The 25243-nt window shown below is 39.6% G+C and overlaps 1 protein-coding gene across 2 annotated transcripts in view; it reads right to left on the reverse strand.

Moving 5' to 3' along the window:
• Positions 1-934: 934 nt before the first annotated feature.
• slc45a4a (solute carrier family 45 member 4a) overlaps positions 935-25243 on the reverse strand; it is a 78906-nt gene continuing 54597 nt past the window's right edge. For both annotated transcript variants that reach the window (XM_088929282.1, XM_088929283.1), the window contains 6 exons: positions 13769-13957; positions 9520-9699; positions 6970-8072; positions 6285-6384; positions 5125-5336; positions 935-3689 (listed from right to left, as the gene is read on the reverse strand). In XM_088929282.1, coding sequence (XP_088785408.1) covers positions 3321-3689; positions 5125-5336; positions 6285-6384; positions 6970-8072; positions 9520-9699; positions 13769-13957 — 2153 coding nt within the window. In that variant the 3' untranslated portion in view covers positions 935-3320. The remainder of the gene's footprint in view (positions 3690-5124; positions 5337-6284; positions 6385-6969; positions 8073-9519; positions 9700-13768; positions 13958-25243) is intronic.

Consider the following 25243-nt stretch of genomic DNA (forward strand, 5'->3'; position numbering starts at 1 on the left):
GCAAATTTACATAGATTTCATTTATATATACAGTACGTATAGAAAAAATACCTCAAAAATAACAATCAACTTCCTTCAAAAGCAGCAAAAGAAAATTACTATAAAGAAATATTTACAACTTCTGAACGACAGCCCATGGCAAACAGGCTGTGAGGATAATATCCAGAGGGTAAGCCGAGGATGAAGACTGAAATCAGGAAGGACTGAAGAGGTGACTTTGGAGCCAGAAGCCTACCCAAGCACATCTCAATCCTCCTCTTGTGAGAATAGGGCTCATTTGCATTCAGTAGAAGACTAAATATAGATTTTCTTTAAATAAATCAAAAAAGGCAATTCTACAAGTTCGAAAAATAAATATCCACACAGTTTTTCTTCTTCTTCTTCGGCAAGACCTTTTTTCTCTTTTTTTTTTAAGCATACAAGGTTCATATAAAGTCCTGTGCAATTTCAGATGTGTTGCGCCAAAAACAAAATTTCAACGACAAAAAAAATTACATTCATCTTCTTTCCTCTGCCGCCCGATGGAACCAAATGAATCCGATATACCTGAACTAGGGGAACACGCTCCTAGTCTGTCCCGACATTTCTGTATCGCAAACCAAAAGGACTGGAAAATGTCACATTTTCGTGTATCTTAGAAATACTCAAGTCACACTTCAGATATTAAAAAAAAATGACTTGAGAGAAAGTTTTACAAAGTTGCATTTTCAGTACTTAGATTATTATATATTGTTTTTGTGAAGAGAACCAGGATGCACATACAGTACGCCCACCCTTTCATTATAAAAGCACTGTACTCCCACCCCAAGCCTTATAATGATTACACTTATTGAGGCAGATAAATTATTGCAACTTACGTGATTTGTCAGATACTTTTTACCTTTGTCAAGTCTTTTTACCTTCTTTTTACATTCCGAAGATACTAAGATGTTAGTTTTTCCCCACTCAGTACAGATTTATATTTGCATTATTCTACTTCCATATATTATAATATGTGAGCACATATACCTTTACAAATACATGCACGCACATGCTTTAACATATATTCTAATACATATGTATACATACTGTAATTAGATGTAAAAAATGACCAGCATCCTACAGGATTTGGTTGAACAATCTTTCAATATAATTGTAGGATACTGATGTCTATTTTTTTTTTTCCTGCAGTACAGGAATTGCTATATTTACGGCCTGTAATACTTGGAATCCCATGTACTAAAACAAACTGCACCTGAGGGTTAGCGGATTTCTGTCCCCTTGTTCTGAGTGGGTGAAGCAGCTTAAATGAATGCACTATTGAAATACCCACTAGGCAAGCTTGGCAACATGTCAGCACAGAACACAATGCGTTTCATCAATTCAAGGACGTTTTTTATATTCTCATGCCTGTCACGGCATCATCTCCACATCAGGCATCTCAAATTCTAGGATTCTGGGGTTTGTTCTGACCTGAGGACCCAATTCAATGATTAAGATAATTGTTCCCTTACAGTCTTCTACTGTTTATTATGCAAAATATTCACTCTCTTAAAGACAGAGTTACCTGTATAACACCTGTGAGTCTCCAATTAGAAGCATGTAGTAAATTAAATAATTTACTGTTTACTTCATTTACATGTAGTAAATTAAATAATTTATTACACAATTGTAACTGTTTTTTTTTGGAACTGAAACAAAAGCCAGAATACACAAGGCCACACAGGAACATGAAGAATTTGAGAGCCCTGTGCTACATAGTGTCAACTAGCCACCTGGTTTTAAAACGCAAGTGGCTCACATATAATGCGGTGTATTGCCATTATATAGAACCATCTCCTCATTCTCTCCTGTAACCACTCGCTTCTGACCCGAAAGGCACAGCAGAATGTGCAGGCAGGCCACTTGGAGATGTGTTTCTACCGCCAAGATTGCTTGTTCTTTTCCCACTGAACAATGGAGGTGCAAATCAGTAGAGGTTCCATTAATGACAAAAAACAAACACTTCATGGTTCTCTAATGTAAACAAAGAGCTAAGGACAGGATGTTGAGGAGAGTCCCGGTAAAGTGCTTTCTTCTAAATCAAGGGTGTAGAGTTGGGATTATACATCTGTATTCTTGCACAATAGATGTTCTACCAAAAAGTGCAACTAGCCAAAGATTTCAACATAAACCTTTGACTTCCCCCCAAAAGACACAGATATTAAAAGAACTGCCAGTCCCTGTCAGATTCTAAGATAAAAGTCTTAATTCCATGCTTCAGTCTGCAGCTGCTGAATGAGAGCGGCTTTTCTCGGTAAGGTAAACTCTCCTCGCTCGACCTACATTACAGCACATGGATGGTGAGGCTTACATTATTCCATGCAATTTCCCATACAGCATTTTTAAAGTCTTCAACTTTTTTTTTGCTGTAAGTAATGCCCTCAAAAATAGTTGTTTTATATCATGGAAGCTGATTATAGTGGAATTTCCACTGAAGGGTGGTATCAAAGTTATCATATGGACCACATGACGATTAAGTAACGTCAAGCATGGAAATGTCGTTTATAAGATGGCGCACATATTGTACATGAGCCATCAAGACTGACGCCTGTCTCACAGAAATTGCCACTTCCCCCAGAAGACAAAAAGATGTCCATGTCTTAAAGCACTTATAGGTGTGGAGAGAAAAAAAAGACATGGGAAACTTGTCAGATGGCACTCTCCTAACTCAATCCAGACAGTGTTTTCGTCTTCTAGTCCAGTCTAAAGTAAAATCACCCCAAATATCCCTGTACTGTATAATCATTGCTATATAAAGCCATTAAGCCTATAAAGTGTAAAACACGAAACTTGTAGGCTACTTGAAATTTTTTTTCAGAACAAACAGCTTTTGGTAGTTCTATTGTTTTGCTCTGAAACACATGCAGACATAAAAAAAAGATAAAATGTAAAACCTGTGCCAATAAAATGATTTCTAACTCTTAACGAATTGTATCAAGAATATACATTTACCACAAGCTTAATGCTTTATATCTTATACCTGCCAATTGTTCTCCAGAAGAACTTAAATCATGTTTATCTTTTTTTAATAAAAGAAAAATCCTCAGAAAATTGCAATTTTCTGATAGTCTGTGCCCTTCACAGGATGGCCACCTGGGGTCACCCTACAGCCAGGCTTCTGACTGTGAGGACAAATCTCACTACTCTGCTACTTCAGACCTCACAGCCACCGGTGGAGCTTCATTTTCCACCCCTGCGGTCTTTCCCGATCATATACAGGTGATGCGATGGATTTATTCAAGGTTGGGGAATGATTCTTGCTCTAAGATCTCCTCGTCTCTCTCCTCTCTGCCGCCAGGTCACAGCGTGGACTCACACTCCACCTCGCAGGTGGTGGTGGTGGTGCCTTTGCGCGTCAGTTTGAGAACGCTGGGCTTCTCCGTGGGGCTGGCCCCGCTCCCCTCGCCCGGTTCCAGGGCCTTCTTCTGCTCTTCCTTGGGCTCCTCCGAGGCGCTGCTGGGGTAGATGACCAGGAAAGCGGCGCTGAGGAAACCCAGGAAGGAGCCACCCGAAGCCACCATGGGGATGACTCTCACGCTACCCACAGCATCCACCATCCCACCGAGAGCCGAGGCCACCAGGATCTGGGAGATGTAGACCTGGCACGACAGAATGGCGCAGTCGATGCCGAAGCCTCTCTTGGAGTTCCCAGGGCTGTGGTGAATGTACTGCAGAAACAAGAGATACAGGAGTTTGAGTTGAACAACCTGGCCTCACAGACTACAATCCTGTATATATTCCACTCAGTGGTCAACATTTAAGGAAAGCCCAGTCAAATAATCACACTGGCATTATATAGCGGTGGTGCGGTGGTTCTGTGGCTAAGGATCTGCGCCTGTGGCTGGAAGGTTGCCAGTTCGTATCCCACTCTGTTGGGCCCCTGAGTAAGGCCCTTAATCCCAACTGCTCCAGGGGTGCTGTATAAATGGCTGACCCTGCACTCTGACCCCAAGCTTCTCTCTCCCTGTCTACGTGTCTCATGGAGAGCAAGCTGGAGCCTGTGAAAAGACAAATTCCTAATACAAGAATTAGGCATAGGCCAATAAAATTATCTTATTTTAGTTGATTTCAGCCTGACACAGACAATTGCCAGACATCAATCTTGTTGATAACCTGCAGTTATGGTGTCGTGTGCAGTTTAGTGAAATCCCATACATGATTATCCTTATCAGAACCTCAGTTAAAGGTGTTTATATACAGGAAAAATAGAGGACTTAGCTATAAAAGTTGTACATTCTTGTGCTGCACATCCTGTTCACACTGCTCACTGCTCAGAATGTTAACTGGTGGGTTTTCCTAACATGGTGCTTTTGTTTTTTGAAAAATATATTTTATTACATTTTTGCCTTGCCCTGATAAACAGCCATTAGGGTCACTTCATTAAAGATTAACCAAATCTCAAACAGAATTATTTAATTCATTCTTTCCTTTTCTAACTGCTTTATCCAATTCAAGGTCACGGGGGAGCTAGAGCTTATCCCAGCAAGCAACTGGCACGAGGAAGGGTACAACCTGGACAAGATGCCAGTTAAATGCAGGGCATTTAACTGACACACAAGACACACACACTCACACCAGGGTCAAATTTCTCACAAGCCAATTAAACCTACCAATATATCTTTGGACTGCGGGAGGAGACCAGTGCACCTGAAGGAAACTCACACAAATGTGGGGTGAACATCCTATACAAGCTCCATGCAGATAGCACCCCTGGAACTGAACCCAGGGCCCCAGCACTGCAAGGCAGCAATGCTAACCGCTGTGCCACTGTGCTGTCCCATTTATTTTTGGTCCTAATAATAAAACATTTACATATTGTAAAGTCTCACATTGATTGTCTTGGGGTAATTGTTGAAGAGAACCTCTTGACATATTATACTTTAAGATGTTAAACTTACTTTGTGTCCCAAAGACATGAAGTAACCATTAATGTACAATGCTTGAAAATTCCTCAAGAACATGGAGCTGGCCCTGTTCAGCTTATGTACGGAGGGGTGAAAGAATAAATGTGACTCAGAAGAAAGTTAAATATTCGAAGCACCCAATCCTGCAAATGGAATGCAGCATTCACACCCAGCCCTGTGGTCAGGATGTCAGCCCCACCTCTTTGATCTCGTGGTACTGGCCCAGCAGCGCGTATGGACAGTAGGAGATGCTCATGGAGATGATGCCCATGCTGCTGATCATCACCATGGACACATAGACATTGGGGAAGATGGCCATCACTGCTGTGCCGATGGAGAAGGCCAGGGTGCCTAAGATGTAGATGATCTTGATGCTGAGGTCGTAGTTGTCCAGGTACTTTTGGAGTAAAGCTAAAAACCCAACAACAAAATGAACACTTAATTATTAGTAGAGCAGCCTTCTCCAGCATGGAATTTTAATGATAATTGATTTATGCATTTAATGCATGTTTAGTGACTCAACAAGGTTATGGGGACTAATTTACATCTACAGCATACGCTGTCTCATTTTCAGAGAATTCCAATTTGGGGTTTTCATTGACTGAAATATTTTTTTTCTGAATTATTCAGGCATTATTTTCGGTTTATATTACGGAAAATATACAGCGAAAAAACACACTCAAATCTCTTTGCATAGCTGCATCTTCACTCCTGTTCCCACCCTACAGGCCTGGGAACCAGGTGTTAATCTGGACCAGCCTCCATTTGCTCTTGAGGGGTATTAGACGCATCCTTAACATCTAACTGCATAACACAGACTCAATGCACGTCTGAATTATGCACTTTTTGCATGGTCTACCATGTTTTTCTTTCCACTGCTGCATATTTATTGGTCGCCACAACATATGTATTGTTCTGGTAGTGTTATTTATTGTGTTTGTAATGTACTGTCTACATTGCGTGGTGTTGTCGGTCATACTGTGTAGGTCCCAAGGGATCAGCGCAAATAGAAATTCCAATGTACATGGACATATGACAATTACCTCTTCTACTCTACTCTAATATGTAGGCTGTGCTCAGACTACTTAGGGATCTTGGAGAGAGCGAAGGCTGTACAAATTGCATGATGCTGCATTTATTTATCTATGCAACACTGCAATCTCACACTACAATAATAACTGATTCTAAGATTAATACTTTTTTGGTCATTCTTCATAATGGAAACTGTCTATGTTAATTAAGAACTGTATCAAATTTGTCAACATTTGCTCCACGAAACCAGTGGGGAAAATGTTCACGTGATCCATACAGGTGTTGGTGGGTTTGCATGAGTAGAGTCGAAGGTTTGCCATTACTCACCTGAGCATATGGCAGCTGTAGCAGCATAGATGACCAACCCCCAGCAACCCATCTGCACTCCTTTGTGGTAATTCTGAAGAGCAGTAGAGTTCCCAGCAGCCTGCAATGAGTGAAGCCAAACTTCACCTTCAGTATGAATGCTCTTAATAGGCCTCACAAAGTACGTAACATACAGTTAGACTAGTTAGTGCCTTTTCACAGTTTAATTAAAAACCTAAAACTGCTTTATACTACTGTTTTACCTTGTATAGGTGTAAACAAAATGCTCTTACCTTATTACAAAGCAAATCACGCTTGGAAAGCTTTACTAGATTAGTTCTGCTTAATAAGGAAGTCGGTTTTATATTATTCAATTAATGCAAGGTATTAGAAACCATCTAGGCTGTTAATTTCTGTTAACAGTACCTTCACAACGTGACATGACTAAAAACAGTGTTCTCAATTTGAATCTGTTAAACCAGTGGATTTAAGGTGAACTCAAATACATAAAACATACATATTGTTCTGTTATGCCCTTAAGTGTGACAAAATCTGTTTATCACGTAGGATAAACATTTCTAAGATTATAGACTTAACATCTTTTTCTCTTTAAAATAATAGACCACAAATGACCTGCTACCACTAGATCAGGTCACACCAGTTATCCCCAAGGGAAAAAGAGGTGAAGGGGGAACTAGGTGTTTACCGTGGGGTCCCCCTCGAAGATGACCTGGCCCATGAAGTCGGTGTAGAAGACAGCCTCAGCGATAATGGAGAACCAGGTGAGGAGGTGGCAGAGGCAGAGACGCAGCAGCTCCGGGGGCATCTTGAGCATTGAGAGCCACAGCAGGCGCACGGTGGTCTCGGTCTCGCCCTCCTCGCTCTCCGTGTCGCCGCTGGAGTTGGTGTTCCCGCTCTGATGGCGCTGCCTCTGCCGCAGCTTCTTCTGCCGCTTCTGCATCTCATAGATGTCGTTCAGGCTGCGCGAGGACTTGATGAGCACCACGGCGTTGGCCCTGCGGTAGCGGTAGCGGTGGGTGCCCACGCGGCCGTAGTAGGAGAAGGTGCAGGAGGGCTGGCGGTAGAAGGTGTGCCGGCGCCGCCGCATCGAGGCGGAGGTGTTGGACTGCTTCATGCCGATGCGCGCTTGACCATGGAGGCCGTTCGTGTCGGCGTCCGCCAGGCCTCCGTTGGGAGCTTTGGCTTCGAGAAGCTGGTTGTTCAGCAGCGTTTCCTGCCCGTCCCTTTCGTTCTCGTGGAGGAAATCGGAGAGGCGGCCGAACTTGGCCCGGAGGAACTCCTGGCTGCCCACGCTACTGCTGCGTCGCGGAGGGGTGCTGTGGTAGGAGGACAGGTGGTCCTGGAAGATGGAAGGCTCGATGTCACACAGGAACAGGGCTTCAGCGTCCAGGTCCAGGGTGGCGTCTGTCACGTGGAGCACGGAGTCGCTCTTGCTCCTCACAATCTCCACGTCCAGGAAGTCCATGTCCATGTCGTGCTCAGAGTGGGCCTCGTTGTACAGGCGGTAGGGCTGCTCTTCGCCAATCAGGTCCAGCGGGGGGAGGGCGGGAGCCACCAGGCTGCCATTGAGCTTCACTGTAGACATGGTGTCTGCCTCCTCATCCAGGCGATCCTGCTGAGGGCTGTACTGCTGCTCTTCAATGCTGAAGAGGTGCAGCCCCACAGAGATGGTAAACAAAATGGCAGCGAAGAAGAAGAGGACCTGCTCCTGAGACTTGAAGACCTGGCCAAGGAAGGTATGGGTCCAATCTAGACCTCCCAGCATATACCCTACTGCTCCTCCAAGTCCTGCAGAGGCAGAACAAGAGATACTTGTTAACCCACGATGCTCTTCTACATCAGATCATTAAATGATATAATAGACTTCTAAGAATGAGATTTGATGATAAACAAATTGTAACCATATTCAACCCATTCAAGAAAGGAGAAATATAGTTACAATAAACAAAAACTAATTTAAAGAGTCATATGAACCAGATACATGTGCCATTACTGTTTGGTGAAATCACCTACTACTAGATATTAAATTATAAAAGTGCAATACACCTATAAATGTATAATGCTACTTTACTAAAAAGTCAAGCAATTGCAATGTTAGAATAGCAGTAGATATACAGTATATATGCAAACCTGTAAATCACCAACTTCTACATAATAATAGTTTAAGGTCTGTGGACTGTATTACAAATGTCTACTATAGTGGGGAGTATTTTTTGGTCATCAATGACCTATGAACAGAAGAAAAACCCAGAAACTGGAACTGAAACTGTCGAAACCCTTCTCCAACCCCATGTTGAATTCTTAAGTAAGAATCTTAGGATGAAAACTGGCCATCAAATACTCTAAACAGATACACGGAGCTTTTTCTATGCTGTGAGGGATAAAACATTAGGAATTCTGTTAGTGGAAATATATTTGTATCCTCAGATTTCATTCTCAAATATTTCCATGCCATGTTCTCCCTGTGGTGTCTTTAAACATCCCTGAATGCTCCGGTTTTCCCTGACCTTCCAAAGGTTGTGCCAATGAGTGACTCATAAACTGTCCATGTGCGAGTATGTGTCTTGCAATGGACACAAGGTGAGGTTATACCACACACCCTGTGCTTCAGGGACCAGTTTGCAGCCTGGCTCAACAGAACAAGAAGCTTTCTGATAAAGGATGGATGAAGAATAGACACCTCATATATCGAGTATATCACCCTATATAAAAATAGCTTTGTGTTCTCCAGGTCTACCCCTCATGCAGTGGTTTGAAATCCTGTCTCCTCAAACTAGGTACCAAGCCACAGACTGGTGTAATGTTCCCCCAGCTTTAGGTGTGGTATGTGAAGCCAAGTTAAAAATGCACCTTCTTTAGACTTCAAGAAAAAAAAAATCTTCAGTAGTACAGTAAAGATCCAGAAGAACTTCAGGCTTCAAACTTGCCTGCAAACAGAATACATTTTGGCCACTGGAATAGACTGTCTGCCATTCCTGGGCATTTTTCTGTTATGAAGCAAAAGTATTTGCGCAGATGTTACAAAAACCCAGCTGGAAAGAGGGATACATTTGCCAAAAATACCAAGCTGAGCCTAAGATAGCTTACATCTTCTAGAAAAAAATTCAAAAGAAAACGCTAGTTTTTTTTTCCCAATACTGTTTGAAATAGGAGTCCTCAGACGCGTAGTTCGCCCTTCTTCAGGCTCAGTGTCCATTTCGTACACATGAAAGGTCGGCATCAGTCTGTTTCATACCAGCAGAGAAGGCATGGATATTCAGTGCCATGTCTTGTTCTTCTGTGTCTGCCACATCCAGCAGGTAGGCCCGGATTGGCCCCTCAGTAGCATCGGCGCAGAAATCCAGCACCACCACTCCTAGCACTGTCAGCACAATACCGATGGGCTGGTTATTGAGAACATCACCAAGGGCCAGACCTGTAACACAGAGAACGAAACAAACACCGCTCTTAACATCAGAAGAGAACAGCTATCATAAAAACATAAATATGCTTTAAAGAACCCTTAAAACAGACCTGTGTCGCAACACACTAATTACATTTGTTTTTACTTAGCATAATTACATTAATTTACGGTTACAACCACAGTACCCAAGGGAAAAGAAACAATTATCAATTAAAATGAATTAATGTCAACACCTCAATTCTTCTTACTCACAGTTTCAGTTCAAGGGACCAAGAAACGATGATACGTGTAATAATATAATCCAGCCATCTTCTTTCTAAATGTTATACCCAATCCAGGGATAGCGGAGCCATTTGCAGGGCACAATAAAAAAGCTCTGCAATAAAACTATAATGCATAATTTTGTCTCATATGGCAATTATTTTCAAAAGGATAGCCCCAGCTGACAGAGTTAAGAAGGACCAAGCTTAAGGTTTTGGTTTGGGACCAGGGTGTGGAGCAGTTCTAAGGGTTCTGGACCTGTAACTGGAAGGCTGTGGGTTCAAATCCCAGATGTAACACTACTGTTCTACCTCTGAGGAAAGTACTTTACCTGAATTGTTTCAGAAAATAACTGACTGTATAAATGGGTACAAATGTAAAATACGCTTTGGATAAAAATGTGAGCTAAATGAGTTAAGCATCAGTTATCACGTTTGCAAAGGAACAAATAATGGGTTTATTCCGTGCTGAAAAGAGAAGAAAGAAAACACAACGTTTCGGCCGTGGAGCTTTCTTCAGGTGTGTGGAGAAGACTCCACGGCCGAAACGTTGTGTTTTCTTTCTTCTCTTTTTCAGCAGGGAATAAACCTATTACTTGTTCCTTTGCAACCTACGCATGCTAACGCAGCTACCCACCTGAATTATCATGTTTATTTGTTTAAAGGACTATGCAGTTTTTTAAGTTTATAATAACTGTAATATACTGTATATGTAGCTGCAATGCTTAAATACGGTTAAAATTGTAGCTAACTGAATACCAACCTAAAATATTTTTCAAAAGAAGGGAGAATAAACATTTAAGTATTTTATATGACAATCAGGTTCTGACTGAAAGTCTTTTTATTAACATGTTGAAATTGAGAAACATGAATTAAGATGTTTTTAGTTGGTTACAGATATACCACATGACACTGTACCATATTATATACTGTATAAAACTTGCAAGACATTCGGGCTCGGTCATGGAAAGCAAAAACTGTTCAGAAAGGTCTCGCCCTTTAGACTAATATACCACTTCAGACCACTTAAAATTTACAACAGCTGAACCCTTGGGAGAACATTATCTGATTACTGGGCATTGTGTGTGCAGTCAGGTGTGTCAGCGTCACTTCAAACTCAACATCGGCTGAACAGAAGGTCCTCTATACCTTTGGATCATTCTGTGAATCAAGGATTTGTATCTATAAAAAACACCTTTTTAATAAGCCCAATTACATACTGTAAATACTTTGTGTTTCAAAAGCTCAAGCACTAAAAACGGGGTGAATAAAATATCTGATCGGAAACTAAAATGGGGGACTACATCTTGGAGTTCTCTTCTTGGAAATCGCCGGGCATTTCTCTGTTTTCATTTTGAAAAAGTGGCAAACCCTTTGTGTATTGCCGGGCACGTAACTGTGTATGTTACATGCCATACTTGAACAGAGTTCAGATTCCTGAGTGGTTGACCATGCCTCCTCACAAAGACCTCAATTATTTCTTAAAACAAGCTAGATGAATAAAGGAACAGTGAGCACTACATAGTACATTTACCCAGCTTGCTGAACCATTTTAAACATACATAATACATACGCTGTGTCACACTTTCATTGATACAGTATATCCATCTCTGCTTTCCTATTGATCTAAAGGCAACCTTTCTCTCACTAGCATTTTAGAATCTGTCAATGTCTCTAGCCTGAATGATGATGAGACTTCATGTATCATTCGGTGTTGTAATACTATGCCTGCAGTTTATCTGCTGTACTACGGGATTTACTACATTCTCAAAGAAGTAGCATTAGCATCTAGACTTGGTCCTTGAATTTCCTTCTTTCTTTCTTGGTCCATCCATTCCAAAATACAGTGAGTGATTCAAATGTTCCATGTTGGGGTTTTAAGGAAAAGACATTCTAATGACACCTATTGATTTAGAGGGCTGCTGAAGCACTTCACTCAGTGTGAGGCCGCAAGAGTGCTGATTTCAGGTCGGGCTGAAACAGAAATAATCAGTGTGAAATGTCACATCTAATCCATCACGTGTACCACAAGCCCAGCGAGGAAGACCTTTTGGGCACTCTGTTTCAAGATCGTGTGCTGTTGGAGGTTGGGAAAAATGGGACATCTTCATCATTAGATCAGTGGGATTCCGAGGTCTGCTGAGAAACTCTGTAACAGATAAAATTCATCCTGATTTGCTATATCGGACAGCGAGAGTTGATTTAAAAGGCACACCCATCAGTCATGTTTAACAGGAACGGTATAGTCAAAAAACACTAATAGCCAAAATATTAAAGGGCTAACAAAGCATTTTTTGTCTTTTGTTAGCCTTCAATTTTCCATTTAAGAGATGCTGTTAATATTGGTATAAATCATGGATCATGTATTTCAAGTCGTATCATTTTATGCTTTCTTGAAATACACCGTTTACTTGATAACAGCACACTTGGGATATGGATTGCTATGCTTGAAAATTTATCTGAATGTCATTTTCCACTGAATTATTGCCATTGTTTGAACATGTTGGACACTGATCAGCACCACGGATGGTAGAGCCTGGCAACAATGATGCCTTCGCTTTGTTGTGTGCTATTTTACTTTGCTTTCGTAGAAGTCAAATAATTCTTTTGTCCCAGAAGACAGTAACAGCTTTTGGGAGAAAAAACAAAACAAAACAATAACACAAACAAGTTATTAGTCAAGCTCTGTCACTGAGAAAGGAAACTGCGCTTTGCTCAAACATGTAGCTATTGAAAGAGAAAAGTCAGAGTCACAGGTTTGTGCTTGTGTGTGGTGGCAGCGCCGTCCTACTGACAATGGAACAGACGCTGAATGGGGAAAGGGGTGATGCTTTTTTTAAATAAAGCTGGAGACAGGAAGTATTTCCAGATAGGCAATGAAAGGTAAAAGGGGCACAACAGGAAATATTTCCCTGTGAACTGGTTCCTACTCCTTTCCCATGTCACACAGACAGACCGAGTTTGCGCTGCTAGCGGTGCACAGTGCAACCGCTGATGTTTGCATTACTGGCCATTATTGTGACTAGTTTTGGTGATGAATTATATATGAGGGCTCAGGAGCTAAGGGAACACAATGCTCATTTGGTGGACCGGCTAAAGTGCAAAGCAAAATCACTACATTAACACACAACACTCAGAGGACCCCAAAACTGTCCGGAGTGTAAGAAGAAGCAACCAGCAGAATACTGTGCAACGTGTCTGAACATACTCTTTTTGTTCCAAATCCTAAGGAAGCATATGTAGCATGCTGGATTCAAGGAACTGCTTTTTTAAGGGCCTCTTACTTATTCAACACACTCTTCATATTCCAATTCCTTCTTTACATTATGCTAGAAAGGACACGAGAAAGCTCGCAGACCACATTTACTTCGTGTTTCGAATGTAAAATTCGGAACACATACATTTCCTGCAGGACGTGAGCGAGTCTGAAATGAAGTTAAATCTTCACCTGTCTTTAATTGTTACTTTGCTTTTGGGGTAAAGTGCAGGAGTCAGTTGTTAGAAGATAGGGCTGATTCCCACTAAGATGTTACCATCCATAAAACCCTCAAAAAACAAGAGTGGACACTAACTCCACATTGGCTATTAAAGGAAACGAACGGTGTACTTTCAAAAGAACTGTGCATGAATCTCTTAGTGGCATTTCAAAGCAGGTAACTGCTGAACATAAAAGTACTTGCATTGATCACACACACCATATGTTTTTGCATGAAGCAAGAGTATTGTGTTGTGTTCGTTTAAGCAAGCAGCTTTCTGGCACAAAGACCCAGAAACAAATTATTCCAAATGAAAATGAGAAATAAACCCCTGTTTGGCCTCACCTATAACTGATCCATTGAGAAACAAAGCCACTCCAAGGAGGACACCCACACACAGGGCCAAGATGAATGGACGCCGGCGACCCCATCGTAGGGTACATCGGTCACTGGCCGACCCGATCAGAGGAGTGAATATCAGCCCCAGGATAGGGCTGAGGAACCAAGTCAGGCTGTAGTATTGTTCTGGAAGACCTGGAAGAAACAACCCGCAAAATGGCCAAAGTTAACATTGCCGTTAAGGTCAGAGTCGTCGCATTTTAAACTTGCCCACAGACGGCTGGAACACAGAAGACACCAAACAGAAGAGACAATTCTACTGACTTCCTGCTATATTCGGAAGACTATTTCCGAGCTTATTTTCAATCAAATTCAAGTTTATTTTCAATCACATTTTTAGACAGCAAAGTAATTAAATATGAGTTTTCTGCTGGTGTTGTATTAAGAGGTAAATGAGCATGGTTTCAATATATAATTTGCAAAGGGAATAATAATATATAGTAATTACACTGTAATACATAATGTAATTATACAAAATTTAACAGTATATCAATGCTTTCATTCAAATACTGCAGAGGTACTGCAGTTCAATAAACCAATACTTATTGATGTTAATACAGCAGTATTTCAACCTTTCCCCATTGTCGTCTATGTTCCAACCTCACAGTAACATACTAAAACCCAATTTCGTTATGGAAGGAACATGGGTTTTGCTGGGGTTTGTTAAATATGCAGGAGGAGGAGTCCAGTAGCTGCTAGCGTTTGGGAGCAATGTCGACTTTCGCTTTGTTGCAATAAAAAAGCACACCCATTCTGCCGCTGCTTACATCTATGTGCTAATGCGATGTCTTGCTTCAGTATTCATGCAGAATGATTAGTTTCATTACAATGTGCTAGATGTGCTCACCATTCTTCACTCAGTTCAGCCATTGAGAATTAAAATTATAATTAAATGTCATGGTAATCACAGAATGTTCCAGACATGCTCAATTCACAATTCTAGCAATTGCAACCCACACAGAAGCAGTTGGACCCCCCTCCCACCAGCTGGCGGAGATATTGTAAGGTAAAAGGTTCTCCAAGTCCAGGAGTAACAGCCCTTTGCTAGACCTTGGCTCTGCTTTACCAGTCCCAAAGCTAGGCAGCAGTAGGAAAGACTTAGGATCACAATGCTCTTGACTCATAATACGGGGCTGTACAAAGGCTAGCTAATCTCCCAGAAAATAATTGGAAGAATGACCTAAAGAAAGAGCAATTTTGTTCTTTTAGGTTTTTACATGACTACTGTTCATTATAACACCATGCTGTAAAATGGAAAAAAAAAGAGCTTTTCACACAACCCAAGGCCACGATTACACAATCCCCTAAATTACAGATATTGACTTCAACTACATAATTAAAACTGTGAAAGGTTAAAAATGGGAGTGTTGGCTCAGCTCCAACAGACAAAATTAACCCTCTATTCATGAAAGCGACTTGAGTATCCTTTGGACACTCTAAAACACACATTTGCCCACTTCTAAAGCGCTGGAACCCTTTATAATCATTGCAGTCTAGAGGTCTGCTTATTTGAAAGGAATGGCCATCCAAATAAGCATCAGTAAGAAGCATCAGAAAATAAGAAAAGAAAGCAGTTACAAAATGATAGATACTGTATATAAGTTGCAAAGGTTTTCTCAAGCATAACAAAGGTCTGGCCTTTGGGATCAACAGGACAATGTTATCATGCTAGGTTCTCACACTATTATTTCTGCTATCATAACCCTTTCTAAATGATGAAGAATAAATATTAAACATGATTATTATATGCTCCCCTATCATCCTGTAGACCTGCTGCAATATCATACATATGAAAGTTTTAAATTATGTTAAAAAAGCTTCAGAAGTCAGCAATCATTAGTTGAATTAATATAGTGTCATTTTGGCAAAAAAAAAAAAGAATTCAATATTCGATTCAGATATGGAGCAGTCATTAGGAAACTGCCCAAACAGTCAAGACTTTTAACATCATGTATCCCACTTAATAATTAACAGACCCAGTTTATTCACATTGGAAACTGAATACATGTGAGAAAAAAAAACTAGCCTGCATAAACTAAACTGCATTACATTAGTCCCATATTTCACTTATAGTGATTCAGCTGTTAGCAGCTCACTTTACCATGAATCTCATCAGTGCTTTTCTTGAGGAAACCTACATCATCAGCACTCACAATGTGGCGTGGCAATGTGCTCCCACAGCTGTTCAGTTAAAGTAACAGGGTCTGTACATCTCTTACCTTCATTTCACTCACACCTAGTCTCTGTTTATCTTTTACACATCTCTTGCACTTCTCACTGTACTGATTATATTGTATGTATTGTATTATTATTGTATCATTCGTTACACTGTTGCTGTGTTAAGCTGCTGTTGCACTGCAATTTCCCTCACGGGATCAATAAAGTATCTATCTATCTTAAGGAAGATTGTTTCTACAATAAACAACTGCTGAAAATACAAACTTAAGTATATGACTCGCACACAGAAAATGCATGAACTGAAGGACATCTGTACCATCTTAGGTCAGAGCTACATAAATAACACTGCAGTTGAACTAACCGCATCATGTATTTAACTATACATTTTTCATTGACAAACATTTTTAAAAGAAGTCTAGCTAACTCAATTAAGGTGAACCAGAAGACAAAGATTTGGTATGTCAGTTCCAAGTCTGAAACCCCTTCTTCCAAGTCAGCGTTGCGCTTGCAACTGTATTATTTACGAAATGTCAGTGTAAACCCAAACAATACTTTAAACGTCTACCATTACTGTTTACAAAACCTGGCTTGGACATAAAAAGGATTACAAAACTCCAAATTTTAGTTAAACTCTTCCCCAGGAGGTGAGGTGCATGAAATGCTGAAGAATAATTTAAATATATCCCTTACTTGCACAAAATAGAGCCAAAAATACTTTTTTTTAGTGAAGGGACAAAAAATGATGAGAAATATTACTTGCTGACAAAGCAATGCAATTTTAACTATGTTGCAAAACAGGCAGTAACACCTGTGATGAGTGCAAAAGTGAAAATTTAGCAGAGATCAATATTTTATGTTAGCAAGGCCTCTCACAGAAAGGCCATGTTCTGCTGTTATTCATGAAAAATAAAATCTAGAACGCTGAAACTTCGGGCATACTATATACAGTATGACAATCTTCTATAGCAAACTGATTAATTTACATAAACAAGCAGTACATTTAAATGGACATATTTAGGAGGTTTTACACTGACACACACACCTCAAAAACAAGTGCCTGGTCTAGTCAAAAAGCATGCGACTGCCACAAGAAGGGTTTAAGAGCAGAAGGATTAGAAATGAGAGGAGGCCGTTAAGCCAGTCTAGTCCACTTGCTAGTCGGAAGCTACTGTGGCTATCGAAAGTATTCACCAACTCCCCCGCATGAACTTTTTAATATTTTATTGTGTTGCACTATGGAGTCATAATGTATTTAACTGGATTTTTTTTGCCATTAATCAATAAAAAAAAACATTCCATAATGACAAAGTGAAGACAAAATTCTACAGTTTTATAACACAATCAAATGCGAAAAAGTCCAAGGGGTGTGAATACTTGAATGCTACTATAATTGAGCCAAGAAGCCAATTCCCAAAAGAAGCCAAGCTACTGGCTTCAAGAAAGTGGCTTGGTGGCTTATTCCATACTCCCACAACCCCTAGCCTAAGGAAGTATCTCTTGTTCTATGTTTTTAAATGCACATTCACCTTCGGTTGTGTCCTGTGGTTTGCATTCATAGCAAAAACAAGCCTATTTCCTTTCAATGCCCCAAACACAAATAACAGGACTGGTATTAATCTTTTTCGTTAGACAGTAAGCCTATTACCAGAGTCCTCAGATGTTAAGCAGCCCTGTGACCTTGTATTTCTGTAGGCAAAGACAGCCATTATGCAATTCGATGGCAAGGGAAATCAATGCAAACTCACACATATGACGCAGTTCGCAAAAACATGTGCGGTGTGGAATCTAACACCAAGCAGCCAAAGGTCAATCATCCCCCACACGGGAAATCCCATCAGACAACGTTGTCAGAAAGAACAAATCCAAGCCGCTCTAGTTCAGCTACGCCGGGATCAATCTCATAACACAAAACTGAGATCAATACACTGCTCTTACTACACTATAGATTTAACCATTTAGAAATATTAAAATATTAATATATATATTATTAATATAATATATATTTAATATTAAAAGCCCAATCCAGCAAACATAATGCAGAATTATTTGACTCTACATAATGCATTATATATCAGCTTGCGGAACTAAAAGGCAGTTAAGTTCCAAGCAACATATTAAAAATGTTATTTTAAAGAGAACCAGTCCTGGGTTGTGCGATGCAAGTTTCAGAGAAAGAAAACACCTAATTCTTCCAAATTCTTGCATATAGAAACCCTGAAGCAACTGTTAACAGAACGTCCCACATTACTGGGATTTTCATTTCAAATGTTTTAAATACCTGTAGCACTGTGCAAGAAAAAATCACCCTTTTTTGGAAGGGATGCACCCTTCAAGAAAGAATAAAACAGAAAAAAAGAACAAGCTTTCATCTTTATAGCAGTTTCACACCTCAGAAAGACCAGATATCATAAGGACTAACGGGCTGATCATTTTTGCCCTTTGACTGTTGCTCATGGCTGCCAAAGGAACATCTGCACTCTCTGGCAACTCCTCTCTATGCCAGGTAGTTTTGCATAATTCTGCCATTGGTTCGATAGCTTCTCCACTATGTTTAGAAGCATCACTTTTTCCATTGTGTGTGCTTTATTCTGTACTAGTCTTATAATTAGAAGCTTTCTCACGCACTGACAATCAATGTCTGCCAAGATAATAATAGAAGATAAAGAAGCTGTTTTGAAATTCACTAAAGCTAAACAAGAATCCAAAACTTTCAAAGCGAACATACTGGCTACCTCAGATGAATATGATTGTCAAAACTAAGTCCATCCGAAGATATTCCCACACATTCAAACTATTTCGGAATTATCAGAGGCTATACAACAAGGTCTAGCTTTCCAAGTACTTTAAAATATGTAAAATGCAAATCTTCAGGCTTTAGTTCTTGAAGACCTTGCATCTTTGAGTTTGCAAATATTCACTAGTCGGGCTTTTAAAGGTAGCATGGAATAAATACAAATTTAAAATTGCAGAGAAAACCAAAATGCCACAGAAGATCTTGTTTAAAACAAAAATCTGAAATTGAGATAATGGAGTACTACAGCTTAATCCATTTTTCTGCAAGTTTTTTTTATCTGTTAAGAGACTCAATATAGAACATGTGTGGTAACAGAAACACTATACAGAAGTATCTACAGAGTTTTTACACACATTCTCAGAATAAAACATCTGTCTGTAGCAGTATGAAGCAGTACCCATATTGAGAACTAGAATTACATGTACTGTAGTAGCTACAAAAAGCCTTTGGGATCATGGACTCCTTACGAACCAAGGAAAGGCTTCTCCATTAGATTTAAAATATTCTATTCTGTTTAAGCTTGTTTTTAAATTCAAGTTCTTTTTAACTCTATGAAACTGAAATGTGGAAATGCACTGCTTGCATTAGCTCCATGATGGCACAATAATTTAAAAACTATTAGGCACCTGCAGTACTATCAGGAATTACAGCGACTTTTAAATAACCAGTACATTTACTGTAATTCAACAGTCAGGTTTTTAAAAATGTTATTTGTACTTAAAATTTAAATTACAGTATAATATATGCATTTTAACAGCACTAAACTAAAAATAAAGTAAAACCAAATTTAACTTGCAGGGCCTCCTGCAAAGGAGCAAATAAGGTCTTATTAAACGACAGTACAAGACACCCTTGTTGCTCATGATGCTCAAGGGAAAATATCATGACTGGGAGGCCAGTCACATCTCAGCAGGATGCTACTGATCACATCTCGTTTGTACTGTGCTGTGGGTGTTTTTTGTAAGAAAATGTCTCAGGGTCAGGACCCAAATTTGAAAAAAGCTGGACTTGTAAGACTTGTGGCTTCAAAAGCAATATTCTATCTCGGGTCATCAGCATGCTCCATGAAATACTGAAACTGAAAATAAGACAGTTAAGAACTACTTCTCTTCAATGCACAGGTTAACTTCTGCGAGCAGCCTTTAACAGATGAGTACCATGTCCTTGATATGTCACAGTTAAAAAGTGACGGGATCTCTTATTTGTTACTTTTATGTCTGTTTCTAAACATAAAGGTACTACCACTTCAAGCAGTATTCTGAAAGTATTTTGACTATGATTGCTTCATTATTGAAAGCAGCGTGTCCAGCTGCTACCTCAGAGTAATGGGTTACAATGAAGACTTCACCACACTCATAAAAAAAAACTGGGATAGTCCACAGTAGGGCTGGAAATTTGCCAGCCCAGGCCTAGAAGGCATAAGTTGCCTTTTTTTCCTACTAAACATCATGGAGCACTATTTGAGATGTTCAGGGCCTGGGGTCAGTATAGCCATTCATGTCAACAATAAAACAGTTCCAAAAAGTTTTAAAATTAACTGGATCCTGTTTTTGAAAGCAATAAGGACCTTGTCTCCAGTTTGCTTCTATTTTACGGAGAGTGTCGCTTTTATAAGTCAAAATGTTACATTATTAGGAAAATGTTCTGAGCCATATTGATCCACTCATTGTCAGGAAGCTGCTTACAAAGCCCCTACACCTCAGAGCACAAGACAGAAGTAGAAAATAGCCAAAATAATTTCAGAGAAACCCATTTAGCCAGTCAGCATGTCTTTGGAAAGAAGAAGGAAAACAGGAGCACTCAGACAAAAGCCACGAGAGCTCTAGGTCAACAAATACAACACAGAAGGTGCCCCAGGTCAGGAGTTAATCCATAATCTATAACCGAAGAGCTGTGAAGCAGGAGTACTAACCAGGGCTTGCAAATTAACATACTGATGTTAAAACTCACCTTAAATGAAGTTCCTGTTTTGTTTCTTAATCTGTAGGTTATGACCTTTTTAACCATCAACTTCCAAAGGGTAGATCCTGTCAGCCTTCAAAAGCATCATATTTGAAAGTAGACACAAATGTAAGGAAACTGTCGATGTGCATCATGTTAACAATGGCAGTGACAGATGAGAAACGATCACCCAATACCTCCTGCTCAAATACAAAAGCACCAACCTGACCTTGTAGACCTCTGTTTCCATGAGATAACGCAGATGCAGACAAAGAAAAACAATTTTCTTCACTAAGGTACATCTTGTGCCCAGAAATGAGACACTGAGGCCAAAAACAACACCCCTTACTAATTTCTATAAAATTTCAATGTTTAGGTATTCATTATTCTATATTGCTACTGAGTCCTGTTATCTCAAGGTCACTGTTTATTGCTGAGCTACTGAATGTGTTGTTTTCCCATCAGATAATTATGCATGGGCCAGGGTTACACAAATAACATTTGTCTTTTTATTACATCCTTTAGAGAAACTACAGGTAGTAAAATTGTAGATTAAGGTGTTGCTTATACAAAGATAGTGAACACTATCACAAAACAAAGAGGTAAAAAGCGTCTGGACTGTATTAATCCTATGAATTCGTGCTGTATAACCTTCAGTTTCTCATGATGTAAACAGCTTTAGTAGAAGTAACTGTATGCAGGATCTGTAAAATTGGATTAATGCACAGTCACGTAATCCTGTGAAAAACATGGAAATGGTGCTTATGTTGTGTGTTCATTAGATTGATATCTACTGACAGAACAGAATTCTAAAATATAAAATTAGTGTAGCTAAGTTACTTGACAGCATTTATTATAGCTCATATAAACTACATTCTATCATTCTCAGATTAGGGTAGCAATAAAATTGGACAACAAAATAAGATAAGAACATTTTTTGCTCTGGTTACTAGGAATGGCAGAATTATTTTATTTGTAAACTTTTAACCAAAGCTTTTCATTAAGGGCTAGATTTAGTCATTAGTAAATTCTTGGTTTTAATGATTGGATCTCACGACATACTGTTTAGGTGATTTATTTGCATACTGGCCAAAAAATTAAAACTGATTGTTAAATAAGGTGTTGCAGGATTATAAGAACTGATGGAACTGACTTACAAATAGAGCAAAATGTTTCTTTTTCTTCTGGTATTAGGTAAATCTCTTGCTTAAGGATGGCAACGCCTATCAGCTCAAGTCTAGCACAGCATTAGATGACCATTGCAATAAGAAGAACAGACATTAAATTGAAGATGCTGAATTAAACTTGCCAAACAGACTTTAGTAACACAGTTTAGGTCTCATTGCCATTAATTAGAGCAAGAAAATGAAATGTCTTTTCACCAATTTGGATACACTGTACCTGTAAAACAGACATTTGTTTCAACAACTGTGTCATCATCAATGTGAAACACCTAGTGCACCTACAGTACTCTCCCCAAAACATTATTCTAGAGGAGAAGACAATAACCAAAATCCAATTGAAAAAAACACTCCAATCGAAAGAACAGTATCTAGACTGCATATAGAAATAACATCATTAGAATTAGTGACATCTTTGGTTAAGGGACTAAGCAGGTCCTTTTTACAATGAAGCCATTTTCACCTAAAAACACTTTAGTGCACTGGCTTGACAGTCTGTAAATTGAGGTGCTCTCAGAGTGTTCAAACTGCGAATGTCACAAATACTCCATGTGGAGCTTCACACACTACTGCACAGCTTTCATTCCTTGTTTCCACCAAGCCATCACTGGCTCAGAGACCCTGCAATAAATGAACTACGGGTATAATGAAACACATAGCTCCACGGGCGATATTCTCTGGAGTTTAAGCGAGACCAGATCTCTTTAAAATGTGTGAAAAAAAAGAAATGAAGTAAGAAAGCGCTTATCAGCAGGGTTTGTAAAGTGGATAAAAAAAATGTTGAAGAATATTGAGGAATACGCTTGGGTCATCCTTGAAGTCATGTGGAGTATCAGCTCTTTACATGGCATTAAATGATTTTTTAAAAAACTTTTGTATTAATGAAGAACAATTTTCCTTCTAAAAAGAAAACACGAGTTTTCAAGTGGCTCACACAGTACAGGTGCTTGTTTGAGTGGAAGATAAACTCAATGGCCCATAAATCACTAGCTGAGATTTCCCCAGTAGCAGCTTGATGTTGACCAAGCCAGTAGCTGGATGGGAGACCTCCTGGGAAAAGCTAAGGTTGCTGCTGGAAGAGGTCTTAGTGGGACCAGTAGGTAGCTTCTCACCCTGTGGTCTGTGTGGGTCCTAATGCCTCAATACAGTAATGGGAACACTTTACAGTAAAAAAAGGTGATGTCCTTCAGATGAGACAAAAAACTGTGGTCCTCACTTTCTGTGGTCATTGAAGGGTGCTTCTTGAAAAGAATAGGGGTGTCATCCTGGTGTCCTGACCAAATTTCCTCTTAGTCTTTATTGATCATAGCCTCCTAATAATCCCTGTCCATGGACTGGCTTCATCACTTGGATCTCCTTCCCACTCATAGCTGATCTGTGGGGAGTGTACTAGTGCCGTTTGGCTGCCATTGCATCATTCAGGTGGATGCTGCACATTGGTGGTGGTGGAGGGGAGTTCCTATTACTTGTAATGCGCTTTGAGTGGAGTGTGCAGATAAGTGCTTTGTAAGTGGAAGAAATTGTCATCAGAGAGTAGTGAGCCATGGTTTTCTGCAACTTCCTGGACACCTGTATTTCAGCGTTGTGCAGAGGAGCGTATTCCTCAACCAATGTCAGTGAAAACTCTGTGCTGTGTGCAGTGCTGTAAAGCACTGTGGTATGTTGAAGATGAATGGCTCAATTGGTGGGCAGGTCTTCTAAGGTCAGGTCTAACCAACCTGAATCTTGCCATTCAGGACTAGAGTTCAGTACTGTGAACTGGGGGATAAAAGAAACTATTGGGAAGTAAAACAGAAAAGACATTTGTCAAAAATCTGCGCCTGGAGGGTTGCTGGTTCAAATCCCACGGCCGGCAGAGGAATCCTACTCCGTTGGGCCCCTGAGCAAGGCCCTTAACCCCAGCTCCTCCAGGGGTGGCGCAGTATAAATGGCTGACCCTGCACTCTGACCCCAAGCTTCTCTCCCTGTCTGTGTGTCTCATGGAGAGTAAGTTGGGGTAGGCGAAAAAGACAAATTCCTAATACAAGAAATTGTATATGGCCAATAAAGTGATCTTTTCAGACGGCACCTCAGGTCTGTAACTGAACAAGGAAAACCGAACCTGCAAGGCAGTAATACTAACTACTACACCATCTATTTAAATATTTGGTTCTTGTTTTTATTTAAAAGAGATGTACATTTTATAATTAAAATGCATTGCAACTTCTTAGTGGATTTTAAAGTTTGCAGGGTATGTTTTAAGTAAGACTGTATCTGACAATTAGAATTTTTGTTTGAATCAATACCTTAATCCAGAGACACAAGTGATAAGTAAAACAATTTTCTTCATTTCTTTAGATAAAAAAAAAATTCTGCAATACAACAAAAATACGTTTGAGGTTATGGAAATTAAAGACCTACTGTGTTTACGTAGCTCTTTAAACAATTAATATTAAAGCTGCTTTGGACACCCAGGCTTCACTCACGAGAAAAAATAAATCTAAAAAGATAAAACATCTAAATAAAAAGTAGTTTGGAATTTGTTCCACGTTATTGTGTTTTTTTAGTTTTTACACTCAGTGTTTTCTGAGTTTTGCTGTTTGTTGTATCTTTATTTGGCTCTTAGAGTAACTGGATACGAGCGTGAGAAGAACATTCTGGAAGCCCTTATCAGCAGCTACCTCAGACTAGACTTTTACCCTTTATCCAAACAGGATCTTAGAATTCACTCACATTTTTGTTCACACCAAAAAACAATTAACAATATTAGTGACCTGGCTTGGGAACATGTCCTTTTATTATATTTCATACCCAGTTTTTTCCCCGGTATAATGACAGACCTCCTGGATCACTTGTCAGAACTCAACTTCCTCTTCCTATTTTTTGTTGTGAGATTATGGGAAAACAAATATACTTTTCCCTCCTTCTAAAAACCTTCTGTGTAGCAAAACACAACAAAAAATGATTTAATCACAGATTTTTTTTTTCCTGAAACCAGTCTTGTAAACATCCAAACAGGACATAAGATTACAGTAAATTATGCTGTTTTTCCATTAGGACAAAAATGAGTAACAATACTGAGAGCTGTAAGACTCATGAACCTCAGGAAATGCTTATTGTACCACAGGATTCTAAGCAGAACCAGGGCAAAAACAGTCAGAACAGGGACAACCACTTATAAACAACTAAAAAAGTACATACAGTCACACACAAAGGTGACACTACAAAAACAGTAAGATACAAACAAATAAACTCACTAACTCCTGTATTACTGTATTGTATTACTCTATATAACCTACATTTTGTTCAATAAAAAGTGGAAATAAAATAGCACAGATTTTGCTGTTT

Source organism: Atractosteus spatula, chromosome 12 (genome assembly GCF_055471065.1).
Source record: "Atractosteus spatula isolate fAtrSpa1 chromosome 12, fAtrSpa1.hap1, whole genome shotgun sequence".
NCBI lineage: Eukaryota > Metazoa > Chordata > Actinopteri > Semionotiformes > Lepisosteidae > Atractosteus > Atractosteus spatula.